This window comes from Clarias gariepinus, chromosome 10, assembly GCF_024256425.1.
Source record: "Clarias gariepinus isolate MV-2021 ecotype Netherlands chromosome 10, CGAR_prim_01v2, whole genome shotgun sequence".
NCBI lineage: Eukaryota > Metazoa > Chordata > Actinopteri > Siluriformes > Clariidae > Clarias > Clarias gariepinus.
The window spans coordinates 4,196,788-4,224,377 of NC_071109.1; the positions used below are offsets into that span (position 1 = coordinate 4,196,788).

General features: G+C 34.9%; 2 protein-coding genes across 2 annotated transcripts; both read right to left on the bottom strand.

Moving 5' to 3' along the window:
* Positions 1-17,052: 17,052 nt before the first annotated feature.
* Positions 17,053-19,229, bottom strand: LOC128531792 (uncharacterized). Its single transcript, XM_053505941.1, has 6 exons — positions 19,145-19,229; positions 18,412-18,759; positions 17,674-18,009; positions 17,410-17,532; positions 17,296-17,312; positions 17,053-17,180 (listed from the first exon to the last, which is right to left on the bottom strand). The coding sequence occupies exons 1-6, from the start codon at positions 19,209-19,211 to the stop codon at positions 17,070-17,072; spliced, it is 1,002 nt and encodes a 333-aa protein (XP_053361916.1). The 5' UTR covers positions 19,212-19,229; the 3' UTR covers positions 17,053-17,069.
* A 4,543-nt stretch (positions 19,230-23,772) lies between these two features.
* Positions 23,773-26,049, bottom strand: LOC128531698 (uncharacterized). Its single transcript, XM_053505785.1, has 6 exons — positions 25,987-26,049; positions 25,442-25,792; positions 24,655-24,990; positions 24,323-24,436; positions 24,053-24,087; positions 23,773-23,950 (listed from the first exon to the last, which is right to left on the bottom strand). The coding sequence occupies exons 1-6, from the start codon at positions 26,036-26,038 to the stop codon at positions 23,819-23,821; spliced, it is 1,020 nt and encodes a 339-aa protein (XP_053361760.1). The 5' UTR covers positions 26,039-26,049; the 3' UTR covers positions 23,773-23,818.
* Positions 26,050-27,590: the final 1,541 nt, after the last annotated feature.

Consider the following 27,590-nt stretch of genomic DNA (forward strand, 5'->3'; position numbering starts at 1 on the left):
AAAATAAATTTGTATACAAAACAAGACAGGCTGTGATATACAGATAATAGCCAAATACTCTGCTGCTGTTAAATTTTAAGGTTACAAAAAAATTTAATGTTTAAAATGTGACTTATTTTTTCTTTTTTTATTTTTTTTACTATTATTCTTTCCTACAAACATTGGCATGTAATAAGTTTCGTACCATTAGTTGTAGACCTGTGAAAGAGGTGTCAAGTCATGTGGCTTATTTGGGAATGGAGTGCTTTAACTTTTCTAAAAGGTGGGGGATGAATTTACCGCCACAAAGACTTAACATTGAGACCAACTTTAAAAGATTCTAGTGCAGGGCAAAAATTTTGTAGAAATAAAAAATGTACCACTAGGCAAGCTGTGTCAGAACATACCACACAAGAGGGTATAACTTGTACCCCTGGGTGTTGAGAGTTGCCCAAATTTGCCCCAGTGACATATTATGGTAAAGGTACTACCTAATGGAACCGGAAGTGCTTACAGTTGCACTTCCTGCTATGGTAACTTCCATAGGAACTTTGAAACTGAACCTATCTGTGGATTCCATTGTGATAGAGACATAATGTAGGCTCATTTGATCTCAGGATCATCGTAAAGCTGACAAGCTATGCCCTAGTAACCACTGTAAAGCAACTGATCCAATAGACTCATTATAAAAAGCCTGGGTTTTGCCATGGCAAGCACCATTCACATTTTCTTCAGAAAATGTACCTGTCAAGTTATTATTATTATTATTATTATTATTATTATTATTCACTTACTTATTGTCTATACTGCTTCATCCTGTATACAGGGTTGCAGGGGCCTGGTGCTTATCCCAGGTGACTTACAGTAGGGTATGAGGCAGGGTACTCCCAGGACAGTATGCCAACACATATGGTATGCACCAAAATATACAGTCATACTGAAAGTCATGCATCTCGACCATGCATGTGAGTTTGTTGACAGCCTCCCACATTCACACCCAGTAGTGAAAAGGAAGTAGAGTTATGCAGTTGCTGTTGGAAATTGGTTTCCCAATGGAGGGAAAAATGTATTCATAGTTGAGTATCATTTCCACTTTTAATGTAATTTTAACCACCCAAAGCCTACTTGTGGGGAATGTTAAAGAGAGTGTGTTCAACTGTGAAAATCCACCAAGATCCCACAAGCTGAATTTGCCCTGTTTTAATATCGAATGTATATTTCTGTATTGTGATATCAAAATATGATTGCTGATTTCAAGTATGCTGAACAACTTTCAACATTTCGTGTGATGACCTAAATAAACAGCCACAGAGTCCACTGCAGGCACTGAAGCCTATATACTATATGTTAAACTGCACCTCAGGGTTTTTTTCTACTTATTTTGATTAATAAAGTTTGCAATATATCAATTAGTCAATTAAAATTACAATCATAATTACAAGTAAATTATTAGGAAAAATGTAGGTGATTTTATTATTAACACAGTGAAACTTGTGTCCACTAGAGGTTCAGTTGACTGGACAACTACAGCCAATGTGTTCAGGGAGACAGGTAGGAGGGTACTTGGTGTATCATCAGGTAAGGGAAAAGTGGACAAGGAAACTTGGTGGTGGAATGAGGAAGTCCAGGAGTATATACAGGGAAAGAGGCTAGCTAAGAAGAAGTGGGACACTGAGAGGACTAAAGAGCATAGACAGGAGTACAGGAAGATGCAGCGTAAGGTGAAGGTAGAGCATATGAGGAATTATATGCTAGGCTAGACAGTAAGGAGGGAGAGGGGGATCTGTACAAGCTGGCGAGGCAGAGAGATAGAGATGGGAAGGATGTGCAGCAGGTTGAAGTGATTAAAGATAGAGATGGAAATGTACTGACAGATGCCAGGAGGGTGATGGGAAGATGGAAGGAGTACTTTAAAAAGTTGATGAATGAGGAAAACGAAAGAGAACAAAGAGTAGAAGAGGTCACTGTTGTGGAGCAGGAAGTAGCAAGTATTAGTAGAAGTAAGGTGAGAAGGGCGTTGAGGAGGATGAAGAGTGGAAAGGCTGTTGGTCCTGATGACATACCTGTGGAGGTATGGAAGTGCTTAGGACAGGTGGCAGTAGAGGTTCTAACTAGTTTGTTTAACAAGATCTTGGAGAGTGAGAGGATTCCAGAGCAATGGAGGAGAAGTGTATTGGTGTCGATTTTTAAGAACAAGGGAGATGTGCAAAGCTGTGGCAATTACAGAGGTATAAAGCTAATGAGCCAGACAATAAAGCTGTGAGAAAGAGTAGTGGAAGCTAGGTTAAGGGCAGAGGTGAGAATTTGTGAGCAGCAATATGGTTTCATGCCTAGAAAGAGTACATCAGATGCAGTATTTGAGGATGCTGATGGAGAAGTACAGAGAAGGTAATAAAGAGTTGCATTGTGTCTTTGATTTAGAGAAGGCGTACGACAGGGTGCCGAGAGAGGAGCTGTAGTGTTGTATAAGGAAGTCTGGAGTGGCAGAGAAGTATGTTAGAGTGGTGCAGGACATGTATGAGAGCTGTAAGACAGTGGTGAGATGTGCTGTAGGTGTGACAGAAGAGTTCAAGGTGGAGGTGGGTCTGCATCAAGGATCAGCTGTAAGCCCCTTTTTGTTTGCTCTGGTGATGGACAGGATGACAGATGAGGTTAGGAGTCTCCATGGACTATGATGTTTGCAGATGACATTGTGCTTTGTAGCGAGAGCAGGGAACAGGTGAAAGAAAATTTGGAGAGGTCGAGGTATGAAGAGGAATGAAGGTTAGCCGCAGTAAGACAGAATACATGTGTGTGAATGAGAAGAACACAAATGGATCGGTGAGGCTACAGGGAGCAGAGGTAAAGAAGATGCAGGACTTTAAGTACTCCACATTATAAAAGCAAAGCGCGGAGTTTAGTCCGAGATCAGGGAAGTACGTGATGTGGTGGAAAATAGGCAGTGGCGGTTCTACACTGAATTGCTCCCCGGGCGAGACTCCCTCCCGGCCCCCCGTTAGCGCCACTTCTAACCAACCAAACCCCCTGTCTGACGTCTGCTCGGTCTTGTTAATTTGTTTTAAAACCCCCAATTCTGCGAATTCCCCCAGCAGCGAAACAGGTTTGATGACTTCACACCTGTTGTAAAGGTGAGATGGGGGATTACAGTAACTGTGGGTGCGCTTCACCTCGGAGCACGCTGTCGTGTTGTATTCAATGAATAGTCTAAACGAAATCATGTTTGCTTCAGCATTGGAAACAATATTGTATTAGGCTTTAATAATTAATAATTAATATTGTATTAGGCTTTAATAATTAAAATAAGTAACTAGTTTACTAGCGTGAGCTACTGCTGCTACTGATTTTATTTCAGCTTACCTGTTCAGTTTTATTGCCATTCCTTTTAAAATATTGTCTTTATAGATTTATATGTTGTTTGTCTTGATGTTCTTTTTTTTCGTTTCTTTGACCCAATATATGTTCAGTGATACTTCAAATAACATGTTTAAATAGCATTGATTTCTGTATTGTGTTATATTTTTATACTAGTAACTGGTGTTAAAAATGTATCTCTACATTAATGAGCCAATGTATTATGGTGTGGGCTGCTGTGGGCCAGGAAGTCCAGGGCCACTTTTTGGTCCCAGTCCGCCCCTGTAATAACGAATGGAGAAAGCGCAGTCAAAGCCCGGGGATTCTGCGTTCCCCGGGGGGCCAGTCGTGAATAGCTGACACTCAGTGACAGCCAATGAAATTGAAGCATTTTTGCCACTTTCCACGTGGTGTGGCGTTGCTTAAATAATAGTATAAAATCGTCCAGACCCTGGTTCGAATCTTAAAGCGCATAAAAACAATAAAACAATACACACCCGCGGGTACATTACAGCCGCGGGTGCGTTACAGTAATAATAATAATAATACTAATAATAATAAATTCGGAGAACTACTACTACTAATAATAATAATTCTGAATGAAAATGAAGAATAAATACATATCAGTTTGAGCTTGACATGTTTATGAGCTCTGTCGCTTGCTGTCAATGGGCGCCTAAGAGACAATATTTTTCGGCTTCAGTAGACACACAATACTTTAGACTGAAACACGACTGCCCCCTACAGGTAATGAAGGGCATTGTCACAGCTTGCCGCGCGCAGCCGCAGCAAGTCGTGGGATCCCTTTTCCGAAAACGTGCGTTTTTAAAGGCCAGATCTGTAGGGTCAACAGTCCAGAGCAATGGTGTGTGCGAAAAGGAGGTGAAGAGGCAGGTACAGGCAGGTTGGAATGGGTGGAGAAAAGTTGCAGGTGTGTTGTGCGTTAAAAGGGTATCAGCAAGAATGAAAGGAAAGGTGTACAGGACAGTGGTGAGACCAGCGATGCTCTACGGCTTAGAGACAGTGGCGCTGAAGAAAAGACAGGAGGCAGAGTTGGAGGTAGCAGAGCTGAAGGTGTTGAGGTTCTCTTTGGGAGTGGCAAGGATGGATAGGATCAAGAATGAGTTCATCAGAGGGACAACCCACATTAGATGTTTTGGAGATAAAGTCAGAGAGGCCAGATTGAGGTGGTTTGGACATGTTCAGAGGAGAGATTGTGAATATATCGGTAGAAGGATGCTGAGGTTGGAACTGCCAGGCAGGAGGCCTAGAGGAAGACCAAAGATTAGTCTTCCTTACACCAGTTAGTTGGTGTGAGAGAAGAGGATGCAGAGGATAGGGTTAGATGGAGGCAGATGATTCGCTGTGTCGACCCCTGAAAGGTAACAGCAAAAAACAAAGAAGATTAAGAGCACAATGAGGTGTCAGACTCGTTATAAAAGTAAACCACATTTTCCATTCTGTTGGTACATCTTTTGTCAAGATATCATTATGCAACACTAAAACACAAGTATAGCAACAATGTGGTAAATATGTAGGCAGTTCAGTATACCATGTAACTGCTTATTGGATCTTTTTGAAATTACAACCGATGATGTCATATTGTGGGGCGTGCTCAGGACAGATTGTCTATTGTATAAAAAGAAATTCAATCCATATTACAAGAATATTTATATTATGTTGTTAAATGAGAGAAAAACACTGTTCCTTTTCAAGAAATAAAACATGACTGGATTTTGGGTCATCATTTTAATCTGTCGGAGCATGTGTAAGTAATGTATGTGAATTATTTCTATTGTTCATGATAAATTGAAATAAATAACTGAATAAAAAATTCTTAATATGTTATCCATTTATAGGGCAAACATTTACTGTACTTTTTTCGAAGTTTTTGTTCTTTTTTTACGTTTGTGATTTTATTTGTCATTTTAAAGGTGCAAATAAAGGTCCGTGAAGTATGCATACATCTCTTAATCATGCAAGGAATCACATTGGTTACTTGCATGAGATATTTTATTAATTAATCAATTTACTTATTAATTTTTTTTTTTATTATTATTTGCATATGAGCAACCATGAATACAAGATAAAGCAGTATAGACGAGGAGTAAGTAGTGAGTGATTAATTTTGTGCATGCATATATATATATATATATATATATATATATAGAGAGAGAGAGAGAGAGAGAGAGAAAGATAGAGAGAAAATAAATATACAAAAATACACATAGGCAAAGAAATGCAGATACTTCTTTTATATAGCTTTTTGTGTTATGATGTCATACCTTCTGTAACTAATGCATTTGTATATCTAGATACAGTCCATCATGGTCGGTGCTGGGTTTCTGCACAATCCCTCACAGAATCATCAGTTTATCAGCCTGATGAAGAGCTCAGTGTGGATATCGGAGACTCGGCTACTTTGCGTTGTTGTGTTTCTGAACAAAGAAACAGCGTAATTTCTTGGTTCAAGCAACCAAACAGAAAAGAACCTCGGATTGTTCTCAGAGTTTTTAAAAATGGTGGGGAAACAATTTATGATGGGTTCACAAAGTCTCGATTCAAAATAGAAAGACATGGCAACTGTGTCAATATGAACATTTTAACAACGATTCAGTCTGATGAAGCCACGTACTACTGCGCAAGCAGATCCCCGTATACTGTGTTTGGAAATGGAACTTATTTAAAAATTAAAGGTAAGATTTTAAATTGAATTGAGAACCTGAATTAGTATAGCATTTTTTTTTCAGAAAAAATTATTATTATTTATATATTTATTCTTATTAATGGTATATGAATGTGCTTTTCTGAACCCACATAGTTTATTACTTTTCTTCTTTTATACTGCTTTAAGTAGATTTTTATTGTCATTTCTTAAACAACACCAATGTGTAAACATTTTGTAATTAAATGATAACAAATGTTTTTAGATAAACTTTCCGAAACATCTAGCACTGCATCTGAAACATCTAAACCAGCTTCTTATAATAATATGGTTGATAATGAAACAACGCCTCGTGAAAGCAGCACTAACATGAACACGCAAGAGAAAACAGGTAAGATAAATAGGAGATATTCACTATAAAAAAAATGATGCATGTAGTTTACCACAAGAAATGGTTTGTAATGTATCTAATAACATTATGTTTTAGAAATGACCAGATCTCTACATATGACAGAGATTGTTTTGGGAACGGCTTTGAGCTTTTGTGTACTTGTGATTTTTTCTCTCACTTATTTCATTCTAAGGAGAAAAACAAATGATGAAAGTAAGTAATTTTAAAATCAAATAACAAATTACTATAACTTTATGCATTTATAATGAGTTTATTTCTGTTTTAATAGCAAATGTTGCTATGAGAGAATCTCCAGGAACCATGCGGGTATGTGAGCACACACATGTATTCTGCTTTAGATTAAATGTAATGTAGTTTCATTACAATTTGTCCAACTTACAGTATGTATGTAAACTTAAGCTTTGTTAATACTCTGCTCATTATAATCTATCTTCTAGATATAATTTATCGCAGCATTTTAAAGAGATGTGCTAAAAGATCTATTTTTAATCTAAGCTATTTGATCCTGCTCTTACTGCGTGTATTTAGTGAATGTTGTATTGAGCACTTATTTTACTGTATGTTATGACTTTGATCCAGACTTTGTATTGTGTTACCTTTTTTTTTTTTATTTAGGAAGATTTATTATCTGAAGCTGAAACACTGAACTATGCAGCCTTGCAGTTCTCCAAGAGAAAAGCCAAAGCTGAAAAAAGGAAAACCAACTCCTCAGATGAGTGTGTGTACTCTGATGTAAAATATAACTGTAGAATGTAACGCATGATCCACAGTGCATTGTACTGTTATTTTGGATGTGTGAAAATGTTTTAGCTGGTAAAAGATTTGGACTTAAACTTGAAAGGGAATTATTTTCTGTATTATTATTATTATTATTATTATTATTAATAATAAATTTGTTTTTCTTTTTAATGATAAAAAAGAACCAATATTTATTAAACCAATTTGCCCTATTTTAACATTCCATATTTTGCTGACAGATATATCTATATATCTATATATATTTGAGAAAGTAAATTAACAGGTCCACAAACACTATTTATCATCAGTAATTTGTTTTATTTTTATTCGTTTGTTTATGTAACCCCTTTTAGTTGCTGTTTTGATCTTTTTTTGTTTAATTTTTTTTGCAAGTCTGTTACAAGTATCTTTTTTACCCCCAAGAAAAGGCTACTATATGGCTACTTAACCACTCATTCACTGACAAAAAAAAAAAAAAGCTTACATACAAATGAATCATAAAATTTTAAAGGCTGGGTTATGGCTCCATATGGAGCACCGCGAGTGTTCCCGGTGGGCCGCAGGCCAATTTGGTCCGGCCCAGTCAGTACGCAAATATATAAACAATGACGGAAACCATAATATTGCATCTCGTTTCTGCGCGTATGGATGAGTGTGTGACATGGGTGCCGGCAACAAAGAGCTTGTGCTTATGTTACCGCGCATGCAAAATGCGGATGTATTGCCCTCCCTTAATATTAATTAGTTTGGTCTATTCCATTCCATACTATTTAATTTGTGTTCTGAAACACGTATCACTGAACATATATTGGGTCATATTTGGACAACAAAGAAACAAAGGAAAGAACAATAAGACAAACAACATATAAAACTATGTACAAAGACAATATTTTCAGTGTCCAGTAGCATAAGTATGTGGTCCTGGAGGAACGTTGTTTCGTTTCACTGTGTACTAACTGTATATGGTTGTAATGACAATAAAGCCTACTTGAACTTGAACTTGAACTTGAAATAAGCATTATAAACAGTTTGACAGCAAAATTAGACAATATTGTTTTTTTTTTCCCAAAAGATGCAAGACAATATTACAAAAATTTTCTTTGCATTGTCTCTTATTGAGTCACAAGGTGTTAAAAAGCATTTATCATTCAAAGTTTTTCATATCAGTGTAAAGTTAGTATGATTTTGAAAGTGCTATAACTCCACCTGCCACAGTTTCATCCCAGTGAAACAATCTGACTACATGTTCAGTGCCATGAAAAAGTATTTGCCCCTTCCTGATTTTTTTTCTTTGCATATTTGTCACACTTGTACTGTATGGGTGGAATTTCACCCAACCACTTTATGAGAAAAAGACAAATTGGCCTTTTTGTTTGTGAGATATCATGAACATTTCGCAGCATTCGCTGCAGGTGCAGCAGGTCAGTGATGATGAACCAATGCCTGCTGATGATGACCAACACCTCTCCCCTGATCTACCTGAGCCAAGTGAAAAGAATGTCAATCAACCTGAACAGGTACGCTGAAATTAAATCAGTAGCAGCATTAACTTGTTCTAGTACTTTACTAGCGTAAGCTAATGTTGCTACTGATTTTATTTAGCTTACCTCTTTATAGTTCCATATGTTGTTTGTTTTGATGTCCTTTCCTTTGTTTCTTTGTTTTACTAATATGACCCAATATATATTCATTAATACTTTAAATAATATGTTTAAATATCATTGCTTTCTGTATTGTGTTATATTTTTATACTAGCAACTGGTGTAAAAAATTTATCTCTAATGAGCCAATGTACTATGATGTGGGCTGCTGTGTGCCAGGAAGTCCAGGGCCACTTTTTGGTTCCAGTCCGCCTCTGGGTGTTAGGTTTAAATGAAAAGAAGTTTGTCCGAGCTATAAGTTTTAGACTATCAGAAGAAGAGTTTTAGCTTGTTATGTCCGCTGCACTTTGATACACTTACCAGTCCGGGTCCGATCGACTGGGAGAGACAAACACACACACACACACACACACACACACACACACACACACAGGCATTATGTCTGATGATTTTTGTTTATTCTCAGCAAAGAGAGCACATTTAAACGGTGCTACGTCACGAACATCAAAAGTACCAGTCATTAACATGTCAGTCATAAAGGGACCCGGAGACAGACAGGAGAGAGGAGATGCACTTGCATTCTCCTGATTAAACAAAGGGTTCTAGCGGACAAGAGCAATTTGGATGCATACAGTACTCGTCTGGATACAGGATATAGAAGGTGTTACCACAGAAGGCATAAGGAAGCACAGTGAGGGGTCTGTTCTCAGGGTATGGGAATCTTCTTATTAGATTACAATGTCTTACAATATTATGAACCTTACAGTGGGTGTGCTTGTTATAGTTATTTAAATATCCCTGCCAACAGCTTTGACTTATTTAAATGCAAACAGCATGGGCAAAGGTTTTATGGAGGATGTGCTGGTGGTTCATTTGAAATGTGCATGTGTATAAGGTTATGGAATATCATCAAAAAGTCTAGCATCATTTCCCTTTGGGATTAATAAAGTTCTTTAAATATTGAATCTTAAATCTTGAATTATTTAGACCTGTGGTAAAGAAACAAAGAAATGCAACAACTCCAGAGTCTGTGGAACTGAACCAATATAAAGCTCTACAGTAGGCCTGTAGTACAGAGGGCCTGGACGTTCTGTATGCTAGCCTAAAATGACATAACATGACTGAAGACTAACATCACATCATATAACTATCATATTTAATATCAAAATACATGGGGGTTTATGGGCATTTTCATATAAGTCTTAGTAGTAGTAGTAGTAGTAATAGTGCTTACAGGCAAAGCATCACTTGTATTATCTTGGAGAATTATTTATATTTTATATATTTTTTTAAATTATTATTCTTCCATACAAACATTGGCATGTAATACGTTCCGCACCATTTGTTGTAGACCCATGAAAGAGGTGTCAAATCATGTGGCTTATTTGGTAATGGAGTGGTTATTTACCACCACATAGACTTAACTTTGAGACCAACTTTGACAGATTCTAGTGCAGGGCAAAAATATAAAATTTACCACCAGGCAAGCTGTGTCAGAACATACCTCACAAGAGGGTATAACTTATACCCGGGGTGTGCCCAAATTTGCCCAATTGACATATTATGGTGAAGGTACTCCTCAATGAAACCATTTGATCTCGGGATCATCGTAAAGCTGACAAGCCATGCCCTAGAAACCACTGTAAAGCAACTGATCCAGTAGACTTATTATAAAAAGCCTGGGTTTTGCCATGGCAAGCACCATTCACATTTTCTTTAGAAAATGTACCTGTCAAGTTAATATTACAGTATTATTATTATTATTATTATTATTATTATTATTATTATTCACTTACTTATTGTCTATACTGCTTCATCCTGTATACAGGGTTGCAGGGGCCTGGTGCTTATCCCAGGTGACTTACAGTAGGGTATGAGGCAGGGTACTCCCTGGACGGTATGCCAACACTTATGGTATGCACCAAAATATACAGTCATACTGAAAGTCATGCATCTCGACCATGCATGTGAGTTTGTTGACAGCCTCCCACATTCCCAGTAGTGAAAATGAAGTAGTGTTATGCAGTTGCTGTTGGAAATTGGTTTCCCAATGGAGGGGAACATTTATTCATAGTTGAGTATCATTTCCACTTTTAATATATTTTAACCACCCAAAGCCTACTTGTGGGGAATGTTAAAGGAGAGTGTGTTCACCTGTGAAGATCTGTGCTCCGTAAAATGTGCAGAGATTTGGCCTGTTATAATATCAAATGTATATTCTTGTATTGTGATGTAAAGATGTGATTGCTGTGATTGAATTTTAAATATGCTGAACAACTTTCAACATTTCCTGTGATGACCTAAATGAGCAGCCACAGAGTCCACTGCAGGCACTGAAGCTTATATACTATACGTTAATGTCAAAGTCGGGCCAAGCTCCGAACTCAATCAGACACCACGCCCTTTATCTTTAGAGTATAAATCACCATCACCTGTCACCAATCAGCACTAGCACATAAAAACCACACACCGCGCCTCAGTCAATGTCCAGGTCCGTATCTATGGGAGTGGACTCAACTTCCTATAAACAAGTAAGAAGAAAAATACCTACCTTACTAACCTGTGCTCTTGCTTTCAGAAGTGATCCAGTCACAATCTCTGAGTGGTTATCTATGTGACGCTGTGGTGTGTGGTTTTACCCGTCTCCCGTCATCGTCAGTTTGGGCTTCCTGCGCTCCGTGTTCCTGCAAAAATTAGAAAGTAAAACAGACCGTTGATCCTTGCTCTGCCTTTGTTTACAGTTATTTGATATCCTTTACTTACCTGCTACAAAACAGCATCTCGTACTCTGCCGTGATTTACATCCCTGTAAAATAAACTTAGTCATCTTTATACTTACCATCTTGTGGAGTCCCTCTTTGTTGCATTTAAAGTGCACCCTTAAGGTGTTTTTTTTTATTATTGTTTTAATTTATTTAATTTGGACATGTAATTTATCAATTGGTTAATTAAAATTATAATCAAAATCAAAATTATTAGGGAAAAAATGTAAGTGATTTTATTTTCAACACAGTGACACTTGTGTCCACTGGAGAATTTTGTTTAAATAAAGAGCACAATTGAAAGAAACAATAAGATGTAGCGTTATAAAAGTAAACCACATTTTCCATCCTCTTGTTACATCTTTTGTCAAGATATCATTGTGCAACTCTAAAACACAAATATAGAAACAATGTGGTAAAGATCTAGGCAGATGAGTATACCATGTGACTGCTTATTGTTTTTTTTTTTATTACAACCGATCATGTCATATTGTGGGGCGTGCTCAGGACAGATTGTCTACTGTATAAAAAGAAATACAATCAAACAACTTCATATTCTGTTGTTACATGAGGGATAAATACTGCAAAAATTTTAAGAAATTAAAAATGACTTTTCGTGGATTTTTGGTCGTCATTTTAATCTTCAGGAGCATGTGTAAGTAATGTATGTGAATTATTTCCATTGTGTATAAGTCAATTAATTAAATAAATAAATTAATTAATTAATAAAAACTTCTCTAGGCAATTTCTCTATGAGTGTGGTTCTTTTTATAGGGCACTCATTTAAATACTTGAAAATGTAACATTTCAAGGCACTTTCCAACTTTTTATTTTAATCTAGTAATATTTTTTTTTCCATTGTTGTCATTTATATGTTGTAATTAAGGTCAGTAAAATTAGAACCTCTTAATCATATAAAGAACCATGATTGGTGTCTTGGATTGCAAGCAAGGGAAGCAGGGAAGCAATTTCCCTCTGGGATTAATGAAGTTCTTTGAATCTTGAATCTTGAATCTTTTTTATCCTTTTTAATTATAAATTCTTTTTTATTATTTATCTTTTTCCATTTTTTATAGTATATTATTTATATATTAAGTTTTTCTTTTTATGAAGTATATATAAATAAATATATTAAAATAAATGTTTTGGCCTGGCTCTGTATATATACATACAAATATATCCAAATATTATATCTAATATATATATATATATATAATATAATATAATATCTGAACTTGACAATACTAATAATAATATTACTACTACTACTACTAATAATAATAATAATAATAATAATAATAATAATAATAATCTCTTAAAAGATGTGCATGGTCCACAATGCTCATAAGCTGTGACTACATACTGTAGTTGAAAGTCAAATTGCTTTGTGTGTTATTGAGAAAAAGTCATTTTTAGGAGGTGGTGATCATTTTCTAAATCAGTGATAAACTGTATAATTTCTTCTTTTTTTTGTTACAATGACAAATTACCCTTCTGTAATTGGTGCTTTTGTTTTTTCTAGATACAGTCCAACATGGTCAATGCTGGGTTTCTGCACAATCCCTCACAGAATCTTCAGTTTATCAGCCTGATAAAGAGCTCAGTGTGGATATCGGAGACTCGGCTACTTTGCGTTGTTGTGTTTCTGAAAAAGAAAATAACGTAATTTCTTGGTTCAAGCAACCAAACAAAAAAGAACCTCAGATTATTGTCAGTGTATTAAAAAAAGTTGGGGAAACATTTTTTGATTTACAAAAATCTCGATTTAAAATAGAGAGACATAGCAACTGTGTCAATATGAAAATTTTAACAACGATTCAGTCTGATGAAGCCACGTACTACTGCGCAAGCAGATCCCCGTATACTGTGTTTGGAAATGGAACTTATTTAAAAATAAAAGGTAAGTTTTCAAATTGAATTATTTAATTCATATATGATATTTATTGTTGTTGTTGTAAAAATAATATGAATGTGCCTTATTGTTGTGAAATCTTTCTGAATCCACATAGTTTAATATTTTTATTCTCTTATACTCAGTAAATGTTATGATAAGATTTTAAATGGCATTTTTTTTCCTTAACAACACCAATTTGTAATTTTTTTTTATTAAATAATAACAAATGTTTGTAGATGAGCGTGCTATCACTCCATCAGAAACATCTAAACCAGCTCTTTATAATAATTCAGTGGTGTGTAAAACAATGCCGCATGGAAACCGCACTAACATAAACACACAGGAGAAAACAGGTTAGGTGATTTATAATTCACAATAAAAAAATCAATGGATAATTAACTACTGAAATTGGTTTGTTATAAATTGAAATCTTTGTGTTTTAGATATGACCAGATCTCTACATATGACAGTACTCATTTTGGGAGCGGCTTTGGGCTTGTGTGTACTTGTGATTTTTTCTCTCACCTATTTCATTCTGAGGAAAAGAAAAAATGCTAAAAGTAAGGGATTTTGAAATCAAATACCATCGTTACTATCACTTATCTCAATCAGCCTAATGTGTTTATTTCTGTTTTAATAGCGAATGTTGCAATAAGTGAATATCCAGGAACCAGGCAGGTACAGGTATGTGAGCACACACTCATGTATTCTGCTTTAGGTCGAATGCATTGTAGTTCCATTACAATTTGTCCAACTTACAGTATGTATGTAAACTCTAGCTCTATTAATACTCAGGGCCGGTTTCCACCGGCATTTTCTATGCAAATTAAACATTATACAAAATTCTTCTAACAATGTTTATTTCAACATGGGTTAACTTATCAATAGCATGCCATAATCGACAAATATATAAATTACATCACTAAACTGTTGTTAATATTTACGTAACCTGTAGTGACGGTGAAACGATCCAAGTATACAATCATAGTTGATTGACAAACAGCTGACAACACTCTTCGCCATCTTCAGAAACACTGTGAATGATGTCAGTGGTTGGGGTGGTATAGCGCACTTATGGAATTAATACGATCAGATGACAGAGAAGAAGTTTTAAGCATCACAATCACTCAGAAAAATGAATAGATGCAGGGTTTTTAAACTCCCAAGTTTATTTTTTCATTTAACTAAATCAAATTTCATTATAAAATATAACATGTCAAAAGAAAAGTCTATCCAGGCATGAATGATGGATAATGATCAATGAAACATATCTTAAACAAAAAGCAGCAAACTTTACGGGACATGGCAAGTGCAGGCCTGAGCTGGTCAAGAAGCTCCATAATCTGTTGCCTTGGAAGGCGAAACCTTTTTTAAAATAGCCAAATCAGGCAAAATATGAAAAGGGCTGAAGATTTGCCCAAAGAAAAAAAATTACATAAACCACACGGCTCCGCGAAAGACGTCGTCTTCGGTTTAGCACAACAACACGCTGTTGAGCCAAATTCTTTGCCACCTGTTCAATATTGAAAGTGATTGCCAATTTTAATGCATTAGTCACATTATGAAATAGACTAATTTAAATTCACTCTATTAGTTTGATATAAATTAAAATAAAATTCTTAAACAGGCCTACAGTATATTCCATCATTAAAACAACTTTTATAACGTGCAATAATGTGCTTGCATATTGTACACCGCTGATTTATAAACACTGCTGCACAGTGGCGTCGACTAGCGTCTTGAGCTGAAACTACACTAAGAGTGAGTTAAGGTTGGTCCAGACCAACATTACGAACGTGTGACTTACCTAAGAGTTACTCAGATTACGAACGGTTTGGGAATCGCGTCATAACGTTAAGAGAGAGGTTAAGGCACAACTTAAGAACTATTTAGAGATAAGAAGCTTTTTGGGAAACTGGGCCAAGCTCATTATAATCTATGGTCTAAATATAATTTATCGCAGCATTTTGATGAGATGCAAAAAAAAATGATGAGGTGCAAAAAAATCCTAAGGTTTTTTATTCTGCTTTTACTGCTTGTATTTAGTGAATGTAATATAGTGCATTTATTTAACTGTATGTTATTACTTTGATCTTGACTTTTTATTGTGTTACCTTTTTATTTTTTAGGAATCTGAAGCTGAAACACTGAACTATGCAGCTTTGCAGTTCACCAAGAGAAAAGCCCAAGCTGAAAAAAGGAAAACCAACTCCTCAGATGAGTGTGTGTACTCTGATGTGAAATATAACTGTAGAATGTAACACATGATCCACAGTGCATTGTACTGTTATACTGGATGTGTGAAAATGTTTTAGCTGGTAAATGGTTTAGAATAAAACTTGATAGGGAAATATTTTCTGTATTATTATTTTTTATTTATTTATAAAAAAAGAAAAATATTTATTAAACCAATTTTAACGTTCCATATTTTGCTGACAGATACATACAGTATATTGACGAAAATAAATTAACAAGCCAACTAAAGATTAAAAATAATCTTATGATTGATTATCATAATCTCAAATTTAAGCAATACCACACTAGAAGTCGAGTTTTAAACAACAGTTCAACAAACATCATTTATCATACATATTTTTTTTATTTTTTTTATTTGTTTGTTTATGTAACTTATGTAACCCTTTTACTTGCTGTTTTGCTGTTTTTCAATATTTTTGTCCCCCAAAATAAGGCTACTATGTGGCTACTAACCCACTCATCCACTGACAAACAAACAATAAATATATTTATATACAAATAAAAATACAATAAATAAATAAATACTGCTTCATATGGTGTAATGAATACTGTATATACTATGTGTATGTATATTTTCTCTCTCCCTCCCTCTCTCTCTCTCTCTCTCTTTCTCTTTCACAAACATGCACACACACACACACACACACACACACACACACACACACACACACATACCCACACACCTACACACAGGCTAAAATTTTTAATTTTTACTAAAGTGAAAATCAAGTTATTACAAAGTCGAAAAAAATTAGTTTTACTGGCCTAAGGCATTGTAACAACTTTTGTTTTTGATTTGGATGGATGAATTTATTTTTGCTTTGGGGAAACTTAAAAATATATATTTATATTTAATGAAAATTAAACCTTAAATAAAATTATAAAATTTGATTTGTGAGAAAGTAAAAAAAATGCTTGTAACAAATTGAAGCAATTTTTTAAAGTTGATCGAAAGTATATTTTTTTTCAGTGTAGACAGACATTAATTGCTAGAAAACATTTGCATATAATAAGACCATTTAATGATCAGTCATTGAAAAGACACATCTACATAGACCCTCATATTTTGTATAATATGACAATTGTTATCACCGCTTTTAGACCAAAAGTGCTTCGATACTTGCTTTTTCTAGGTTGTTCTATCTAAAAGCAATAAAACAACAAATAAATTTAACAACCAAACAAAGTAATTATTTAATTAATTAAAACAAATAAATAAAATAAATATATAAATAAATAATCAGTGATTATAAGTGAAAAAATTAGGATCACAGTTGTTGAAACAGATTATTTTATTGTACCAATGACACAAATTGTGTGGAGTGCACTGTATGTGTCTGTACATTGGATATTTCTTTATTTATTTTTGCTTTAAACAGGTGGATACTTAAAAGAATTACCTGAATCTATTCTAAGTGAAAGAGGAGTATATCACCTCAGAGTACACATTATCCTGAGGTTTGAATTTTCTTTCTTTGAAATGTAAAGCAGAGAAATTGACCCCGACAGCAGAACAACGGCCCTGTGGGAGACAGCATAAAAAGTTAATTTTAAAGGATATCTTTAATATTAAATCACTATTCGTGTTATTTTCTCATTTAGTTTCCATGATAACAGTTTGTGTAAAATGCGTTTACCGGTTTGATTGTCTTGTCTGTAACAGAAGATTGATGAGATGTCACTGTACAGAAATTTTATCTAAATTATTACATATATGAAAATTCATATACACAACCTTAAAGGAGACTCACCATGGCAAAAATCACTGTTTCTCCATTTGCAGCTTAGAACAAGTGTAACGAGTGTAACAATCAGAACCACACACAATCCCAAAGCTATAGAAGGGCAGATAACTACAGCATCCACAGATTCCACTAAGACAGAAAAATAATAATAATTACAATGGAGATGAATATAATTTTAATTAAAATGTATAATATTCTACCTTTGTTTAATAAAATTACGCTTTTTTTTTTTTTTTTTTACATATAATATATAATGGAACGTATCATTACTTAGTTGTACTCGTGTTCCGTTGCCAAAAATGATCTTCCCACACGCGGCCACAGCGCAGTAGTAAGTCCCAGTATCATTGAGGCTGAGGATGTTCTTGGAGAAGTTGTACACACAGGTGTGTGTAGAAGAGCCGCTCTCACACTGATGGCTGCTGTTGTGATGAGTGTAAATGATTTGAGGATGGGATTGTGGTGGAGCAGCTCTGAACCAGAGCACTTGGAGTTCTGCTGCTCTGCTCTCAGAGAGAACCGAGCACTGCAGACTCACTGACGCTCCTGCAGGAACCGAGTCCAAACCACCGCTCTGTGATACTGACACTTTTACATCTCCATCATCTGTACAGTGGAAGAGAGATTTGACTTAACTCATATATTACTAAACTCTGCAGGTTATGTTCGATGATATAAAATTATTGAATTACTCTTATTATATATATATAATTTTTACTAGTCTGTGATTTCCTTCTAAAATCTAAAATTCTCCACCTAACAATCTTATTATTTACTATGTTTGCGCTCCCAATTTTACATTGAGCTCACACACGCAAACAAAAAAATGCTTGTTGTCTGTTCCTATAAACCCAAATTAGATTCAATAATTGTTCACCAACCAACATTCCCCAATAGTGAGATAACTAAGTAACAATAATTGAAACCAACCATGGCATTTTCATCACATTATTAAAACATTTAAAAAAATAAATTCAGACCTGATTTTAGTTAGATATCTTACTGTACCTTTCACTGATAAAAATGTTCCTTTTGCGAAGACGGTGTAAAACGTAATCAAGCCACAGTAATACATGGCCTCATCTGATGCTTTTACGTTTATTATTTTTAAATGACAGCTGTTGCTTCCTTTCTCAAATCTAAACCTTGAAGAGTTGAACTCATCTTTGTAAATAGGATCCTGTACTTTCTGTACCACAGCCACTAAAGAAGGCTCTTGTCCTCCTACTTGCTTGTACCAAACTGTGGGATCAATATTTTGTTCTCCCATCAGAAAGCAGCGTAGAGTCACATTATCACCAACTTTAGCGGTCATCACCGGGTTTGGCTGATGGACGACTTTCACCTGTAGGCAAGCTTATGTTAAAAGAAAAAAGAAAAAAAAATCGAATGAGCAAAGTCAATTTCTGTATGGTTTATTCTGCAATATATTTAAAAAAGGACTAGAAAACCTAAATTTTGTATTGTATTAAAATGCATTGTCTTAGGCAACAGTTAAAGTAGGTATGTTCGTTATTTCACATTTGTTAGTAATTCTGCAAGATTTTCTAAAAAAGAATGAGCCAAAAACCAATAAGACTATGTCGAGCAAATATATTGATCCGATGTTAAGCAAACCTCTTGATAATGTAAAAACAAACAAAACTGACTTTTCTAAAACCTGTTTTTGGTTATTTGTTTTTCATCTTTAGAAACAAACTCTTTATATAAATAAAAAAAAATACAAAACACTTGCACTTACAGATTTTATTTAACACCACCATTTTAATCCACATTAGCATTAGGATCTTGAGGTCTGTGTACCGCATGTCTTCTTGATGGGCTGTCGTAAGGTCTAACTGAGCACCTCTCAATTCAAGACAATGGTTTATGATTTGAGGTTCTGACATCACAAACTTCCTGTGAGTTTCTCCTCCCATACACTGTAAAAAAAAAAAAAAAAAAAAACAGGCCGCCTTAACGTAAAAAAAAGTTTAGTAACAAGTTGCACATCTTTTTTTATGTTTAATTTTTAGAGAAATTGGCTGGCTAACAAAATCTTTCATATTTGCTGTTTAGTTGACACATTGTATACCAAGTTCAAAATCTTAAGTTTTTCTCAACTTGTAATTCAAATATTTAAGTCAGCTCAAGTAGTTTTGTTTGTGGACTCAATTAATTTTATTTTGTTAAAGTGATTGTTTTTCCATAAAAACAGGTTGGCCTAACAATACTCATCAGGGCCCATCAGCCCAACAGCAAGCGCCTGGTGGCCGGGTCTGCCACAGGGCCCAGCAAGAGCAAAGAGCAAAGTGGACCCCTTTGAGTTTGTGCAGAAATATTTGTACTTTATTTTTACCTAGTTAAATTTTATTTTCTATTGTATTTCTTTTTTATTATTTTTTTTTTCTTATAAATAAGCTTTTACTTTTAAGGTCACTGGCGGTCGTGTAAGCATTTCACTGCATATCGTACTGTGTATGACTGTGTATGTGACAAATAGCATTATCAGTTATATCTAGTGGGGCTCACCTCGACTCTGGATCCATACTCCTGGATAGGGGTTGGACTTCTCCGGAGTTGCCCAGGGTGACTTTGCTCCAAAAAGCAGTTCAGAGTATTTTTCTTACCTGGAGACTCTGAATGGAGTACTGCATCGGGCTCCAGTAGAAGATTCAATAGTCTTGCTGGGGGACTTCAACGCACATGTGGGCAATGACGGAGATATCTTAAGAGGCATTATGGGGAGGAACAGCCTTTCTGGTCTGAACCCGAGCAGTGTTTTGTTATTGGATTCGTGTGCTAGTCATGGATTGTCCATAACCAATACCGTATTCAAACATAGGAATGCTCATAAGTGTACTTGGCACCAGAGCACTTTAGGCCAAAGGTCATTGATCAATTTTGTAATCAAAATCATCTGACCTGAGGCCGTACTGTATGTCTTGGAACACTCAGGTTAAGAGAGGGGCGGAGCTGTTAACTGATCACCATCTTGTGGAGGCTTGGGTCAGGTGGCAGGGGAGTCCACTGGACAGACCTGGTACCCCAAACTGGGTTGAAGTGCGGGTGAATTGGGAATGTCTGGTGAAGGCCCCTGCCCAAGAGGCCCTTAATTCCAACCTCCAGAGGAGCTTTTCCAGCATTCCATCGCCACATCGCCCATCTGGTCCACAAATAACTTTTTTATTTGTACAGTTTTACACCGTATATTTTTCCAAACACAACTCAACTTATTTTGTGGCTTGTGACCAGCACTGCATTTACTGGCTGGACTTTGCGCATTTGGGAGGGAATTGAACCTGGGCCTTCCACATGGTACTGTATGGCAAGAAACCTTGCACTGAGCCACAAATGCTCAAAAATTAAGTCTATTATCTTAAAATATTAGACTACATTCAACGAATGATTACAAGATATATCATAGGTAAGTAAAAGGTTTACAACAATGAAATATCCAATGTCTAAAAAGTATGTCAGTTTATGCACTTAGGACTTGGTCAGGACTTCTTTGGTTTGATTTACTGCATCGATGTGGCATGACATGGAGGCAAGCACCCTGTGGCACTCCCTATGCTTTATTGAAAACCATGTTGCTTTAATCGCATCCTTCAGCTGATATGTAGTGTTAGATCAAGTGCTTCTCATCTTTCTCTTGACAATACCCCATAGAGAATCAGCTCAAATGATTTGATGGGCTAATCATACTGTACTTAATGATATCATGGTCAGCAAACCATTTTTTGGTCATATTGGTGCAGAAATAAGTTTGAAGGGGAAAATCGACAAAAAGAAATCTAAAGAAATCGGCATCTCCATAAAGTTTGTTAGTGGACAGAAGCATTGAGTGCTCTAAAATCTCCTGGTAGACAGCTGCATTGAATTTAGACACAATATAAAACAACATAAGAGCACCAGCAAATGACATCGCACCCCAAACATCACCGCCTATGGAAACTTCAAACTAGACTTAAAGCAACTTGGACTCTGTGCCTCTCCAATGTTTCTCCAGATGCTGGAACCTTCAAGTACAAATTCAAGTAGGCTTTTATTGCCATTTTACCCATATACAGCTTAGTACAGTATACAGTGTAATGAAACAACATTCCTCCAGGACCAAGCTTCTGCATACCACATAAATTAACAACATAAATTAACAAAAACTAACAAGCTAACTAAGAAACCTAATTAGCTGACTAGCTGATTTCCAAATGAAATATAAGATTTAATGTTGATTTAAAAAGAGCACTTTGGAACACTGGGCAACTTAGCCAATTTATTGAAGATGTCTCTTCCAGCCTTATAAAGTTCTTGAATCAGCTTTCCTTATTCGTCCTAAGTATTTTGTCAATATATAGGTTTTTATTATTTTTCATAATATATATTATATTTACATATATTTCATGAACAGACATTATGAATTTGCTGATTAATTTTTATTTTTATTTTGTTCAACTACAATTTGAAGCCAATGTCTGATTTTGATTATTAGATATTACTAAAATAATTAATTACTATGACTTTTGACAGTTTCAAGTTATTTGATTGAGCATTATAAGTTTTTCTTTCTTTAATACACAAAGTATTGCTTTTACAAAGTTGTTCATGTGTGTACTTTTTGTACTGAACAAAACGTTGGTGGTAATATATATATATATATATATATATATATATATATATATATATATATATATATATATTTTTTATTTTTTATTTTTTTTTTTAACTACCATTGTTAGTTCTTTGTCACAGCTGAGGGACATCTACCAGTGAGAAGTAATTAGTAGTTCAAAGGATTATAGTTAAATTTTGGTCCTCTTGCTAGATAATTTTTGATTTTTACATGTTATAAGGGTACCAATACGGTTATCAAGTTTTTCATAAGAATATCATAAGATTTGCTAGGCCATTGAAGTGTTTTTTAGTAAATTATTATTATTTTTTTTTTAAACTTCCACCATTGCATAAAAATATTGCTCTTGAGATCATAGCCACAACCCTTCTATCTATAATCTTGCCAAGCTGAAATGTTTTTCAGTGAAGCCTTTATACCTACAGTATATCTATCTATATCAATCTCTCTCTCTCTCTCTCTCTCTCTCTCTCTCTATATATATATATATATATATATATATATATGGAGGCATAAAATTAGGCGTTATTGCACAGTGAAATTCTTTCTTCACAGAGTGCAGGGTCAGCCATTATACAGCACCTCTTGAGCAAATACAGTTTAGGGCCCAACAATGGTACCTGGTGGATCTTGGGCTCGAACTGCCAATCTTCTGATCAGTAACTCAGTGCCACCACTGCTTTAAAAAGTTGCCAAAGAGTGCTATTCTTGTTTTATTTTTGTTGTACAGTATGTGCTGTGGTTTACATTTACAGTATATAGACTTTCTTGGGTTGTTTTTTTATGTGTCATAAGAAATGTTGGTCATGAAAGTTACTGCTGATTCCTCTCATTGTGGATGATGTTTCTGCTACTTTCAATTTACTTAGATTTTTTTTACACAATTGCTGGATTCTCTCTTACCTTCCTTATCAGCAAATGATAAAATACCAATGGCTAGCCTGTATTTTATCATAACAATTTACAATAAATAATTTATTCCAGAAATAATTTTAATTTAGATGTTATATGCACTATAAGGTGTAGTGGTTAGCACTGTCGCCTTGCACCTCCAGGGTCCGGGCTCAATTAATGTCTGTGTGTGCATAGTTTCTCGTTTGCATCCAAGTTTGCATGTTCTCCCTGTGCTCCGTGGGTTTCCTCTGGGTACTCTGGTTTCCTCCCACAGTCCAAAGATATGCAGGTTAGGTTAATTGGCATTTACAAAATTGCCCGTAGTGTGTGAATGATTGTGTGAGACAAATACAATTAAATTTGAGTGTGTGTGTGCCCGGCGATGGATTGGCACCCTGCCCAGGTTGTACCTCGCCTCATGCCTTAAGCCTCCTGGGATAGGCTCCAGGTCCCCACGACCCTGAATACAGGATAAAGAGGTATAAAAGTGAAAGTGAGTGAGTGTATGCACTATTTGTGTTTGTTTGTCTTGTTTTTTGTAATTAATACATACTTTGTATTTGACTGCTAAGTAAGCAGTCTAAGCAACAAGAAAATAATAAAATTTATAGCAGAAAGAAAATTTATACAGAACAAACATAACATCAAAGTAGAGTTCAGTAGACAAAAAGCTAAAGAATTTAAAATATCAGGAGAGCATGATTATATTTGAACAATGTGTGGTTCTATAGTGCTTATTTATTTAATATGTGCTTAATTTCATAAAATTTATAAGAAAAAAAATGTTTATTAGTCATTTCCTCAATAATAAACATAGAAACTTTATGCACATGTAATGGTAATTCTTTGAGATAAAAGTAAAATAAATAAAATTATAATACACCTAACAAATTATTAAAGACATGCATTCTAAGTAATGGTAAGTGATCTGACTTCAGAGTACACAGTGTCTTGCGATTGTCTGCTGTTTTTTATTCCTGATTTAATCTTCTTTTCCTTAAAATGTAAGGCAGCGTAATTCGGCTCCACAGAATCATGGTCCTGCAGAAGCAAATATGAAATTAGAAATATAATATAAATATAAGATTAGAAATGAGTGAAATAATAATTTTGATTTTGATAATTAAAAGTTGTTTCAAGTACCAGGTTGTTTGTTTGTCTTTTGAGAGTTTCTCTTTCTAGTAAACAAAGAACCAAACAAAGCAAATAAATAAAAGCAAATAATTCGTAGAAAAATTCAAATATTCACAATTACTTTACTTTTAATATTTGTTTATTTATTTTTAACTTTTTAAACACAAAAATATCTTATCTTACAATATTGCAAAGCAATTCTACAAAAAAACACGTTAATTAATTTAAAAGAAAATAGATTTAAAAAAGAAATATATTTCAAGATTATAAAGCACTTACTTGTGATTTGGTTTTGTTTTTTCCATTTATAAAATGAAACAGTTTGAACAAAGATCGCAACCACACACACTCCCAAACCTACACCAAGGTAGATTACTACGGCATCCACAGATTCTGTAGTAGAAAAAAAAAAGATTAAATAATAACATTACCTCCCTGTGATCATATAATAAACAATAATAAAAATATTTACAGCTTAAAATCTTAGCAAATAAATATGCATTAAATTATAAATAATGCATAAAAATTATGAATTAAACTAATAATTTAAACATTTTAAACCATGTGCTTGTTGTATTTATTTTTATATTTTCTTTTAAAGAATAACTCACTCAATTGTACTTGCGTCCCGTTCCCAAAAATGATCTTCCCACACGCGGCCACAGCGCAGTAGTAAGTCCCAGTATCATTGAGGCTGAGGATGTTCTTGGAGAAGTTGTACACACAGGTGTGTGTAGAAGAGCCGCTCTCACACTGATGGCTGCTGTTGTGATGAGTGTAAATGATTTGAGGATGGGATTGTGGTGGAGCAGCTCTGAACCAGAGCACTTGGAGTTCTGCTGCTCTGCTCTCAGAGAGAACCGAGCACTGCAGAGTCACTGACGCTCCTGCAGGAACCGAGTCCAACCCGCTGCTCTGTGATACTGACACTTTTACATCTTCATCATCTGTTCAGTGTAATATACATAGTGTAAAATTATGTATTATTCACCACTTAAAAAACTTATTAAGTCTCACTGACTATAACCAAGAAGGTAAACGCTAATCCACTATAGAAAATCCACTAAATAAATATAACAAAATACATACTCAATACATTATTATTATTATTATTATTATTATTATTATTATTAATAATGATGATAAATAAGTAATTAAAGTAAATAAAGTAGCTTTCTGACCAGAAATTGATTAAACACTGTACACATACACTGATGGTCAAAACTTCTGGCGTTTCATCACTCACTATTACCACACACAAAGCAAAACGTTATAAAACTCAAAAAAAGCCTAATCTTTTTATTATTAAATTAGCATTAAAAATAAAGTCAATTAAATTTACAAGTATTTTAAATGTTTCCACTGGCAGTAGAAAACTATTTTGACATATTTAATTACCTGTCACAGCCAAGAATGTTCCATTGGACAGAGTAACATTCTCCAAGGTAAATGATTTTAGACAGTAGTAAAGTCCACTGTGATCTATAATAATATGTGGAATTTTGAGCAAAATGCCATAATCAGTCATCTCCATTTTAAATCCTGAAGTTTTGAACTCTGGTGAGAGTGTGACCTCCTTGTACGCTAATCTTCCTCCGATTTTTTGTGGCATCTCCCCAAAACTTTGTTTGTACCAGATCACACTTTCAGTCCTATGATTGTCTCCAAATGGGCAGCTAAGACTTATACGCTCTCCAGACTTCACTGTGATAAATGATGGTCGAAAAACATTCAGAGGTTGGGCTGAGCCTAAAGGAAAGAATTTTTTAGATTTTTTTTATATTACATATGTAAATACCTGATAATATATCAGCACATCATTCAGACATAGCAATCAAAACTGAGAACATTTTATATATATATATATATATATATATATATATATATATATATATATATAATTTCTATATATTATATAATTAATATAAAAAATAAAAACTTACATATGATATATAAAAATGAGACAATTATCCACAGTGGAGACAGTGGAGGCATTTTAAAGTAGGTTGAGCTGCAGAAAAGTGGTTGCATTATAAGCACACTAAGTGTTTTGTTCTTTAGAACTCTTCATCTTATTGGCTGCTTCAAGTCACAAGTTAAATTTCCTTTCCATTTATGTTTCCTTTCTAGTAACACAATTTGGTTCACATAAAGGTCTGTGGTGAAACAAAGTTAAATTACAGTACATTACATCTTTACTCTTAGCCATAAGATAAAACAGCTAAACATTACAAAAAGCTCGACCAAAAGTTGCATACAGTACATAACCAGTTTTACTTGGGTAAAATTCAGAAGCATTGAGCCTCTCAAAAACTTACAATGGAATCATCAAATTCCTTAATTACACATTTCATCAATTTTAATTGGATGTTATCAGAAGTGGAGCTAAAGCTGTGCTCTTGTGACATCAAGCGTGGATAAGGAGAAGCAAGCAATGTGGTAGTCAGGTTCGATTCACTTGTCCATCAAAAATATCCTATAAATAAATTCTCTCCAGCTTGCCCCTACTTCTTTTAGCTTCTTACATGGTTTAGGCTCTGGGTTACTGAACTGGGTCAGGGGGTTCAAACAGCCACTGTTGCGCAATGCACTTTTAACCATATTTATTTTCAATTAAATTTTATTTGTATAGCGCTTTTAACAATTTACATTGTCGCAAAGCAGCTTTACACAATCAAAAGAATTAAGTTTGTATGAAATGTGAATGTGTATAAATCAAAATTATATGATTTACATTTACATTACATTTAGGCATTTGGCAGACGCTCTTATCCAGAGCAACTTACAAAAAGTGCTTTAAAGTTTGCATCACTGGATACATACTTACATTGGGTTAACTAGGTAAATAAATAAGTGCCATAGTCCAATCGAACACAACTGGGAAGAGTTTAAAAATATTTTAAATTTTTTTTTTTTTTTTTTTCTGGCGGGTGGGGGGGACCAAGTACCGAAGAAACAGATGCATCTTGAGTCGTCGTTTAAAGATTGTCAAAGTCTCTGCTGTACGAACATCTAGAGGAAGTGATTGTCCCTGTTGAGGCAAGCCGAGGACGACGGCGACAGTGGCAAGGAAAAACTCCCTGAGATGGTAATTCGAAGAAACCTTGAGAGGTACTAGACTAAACAGGGAACCCATTCTCATTTGGATGAAAACGGGTAGCAGGGATTGATCTGCATAATACTATGTGAGACTGGAAGTTTAGTATAAGAGGAGATGTTTAAAATTAAAGTCCAGTTTGTTCCTGGAGGCTCAGTTAGACTGTAGGAAATTCCAGTCCGTAGAGAGAGAGAGGAGAGAGCAGAAGAGGAGAGAGCAAAAAAGATGGAGAGATGGCAGTTAGGTATGGTCTACCCCTAATACCATGTTTACGGATTATTTTGCCAAGAGGAAGTATGTAAAGAAAAAAAAAAGTATAAGGTGAATGTATATTTAGTGCAGAACAATGTATAAAGTGAATGTATATTGAGTGCAGAGTGCAAGCAGTGACTCCGGCAAGACTAACTATGACAGCATAACTAAAAGGAAGAGCCAGAAGGAAACACAGAC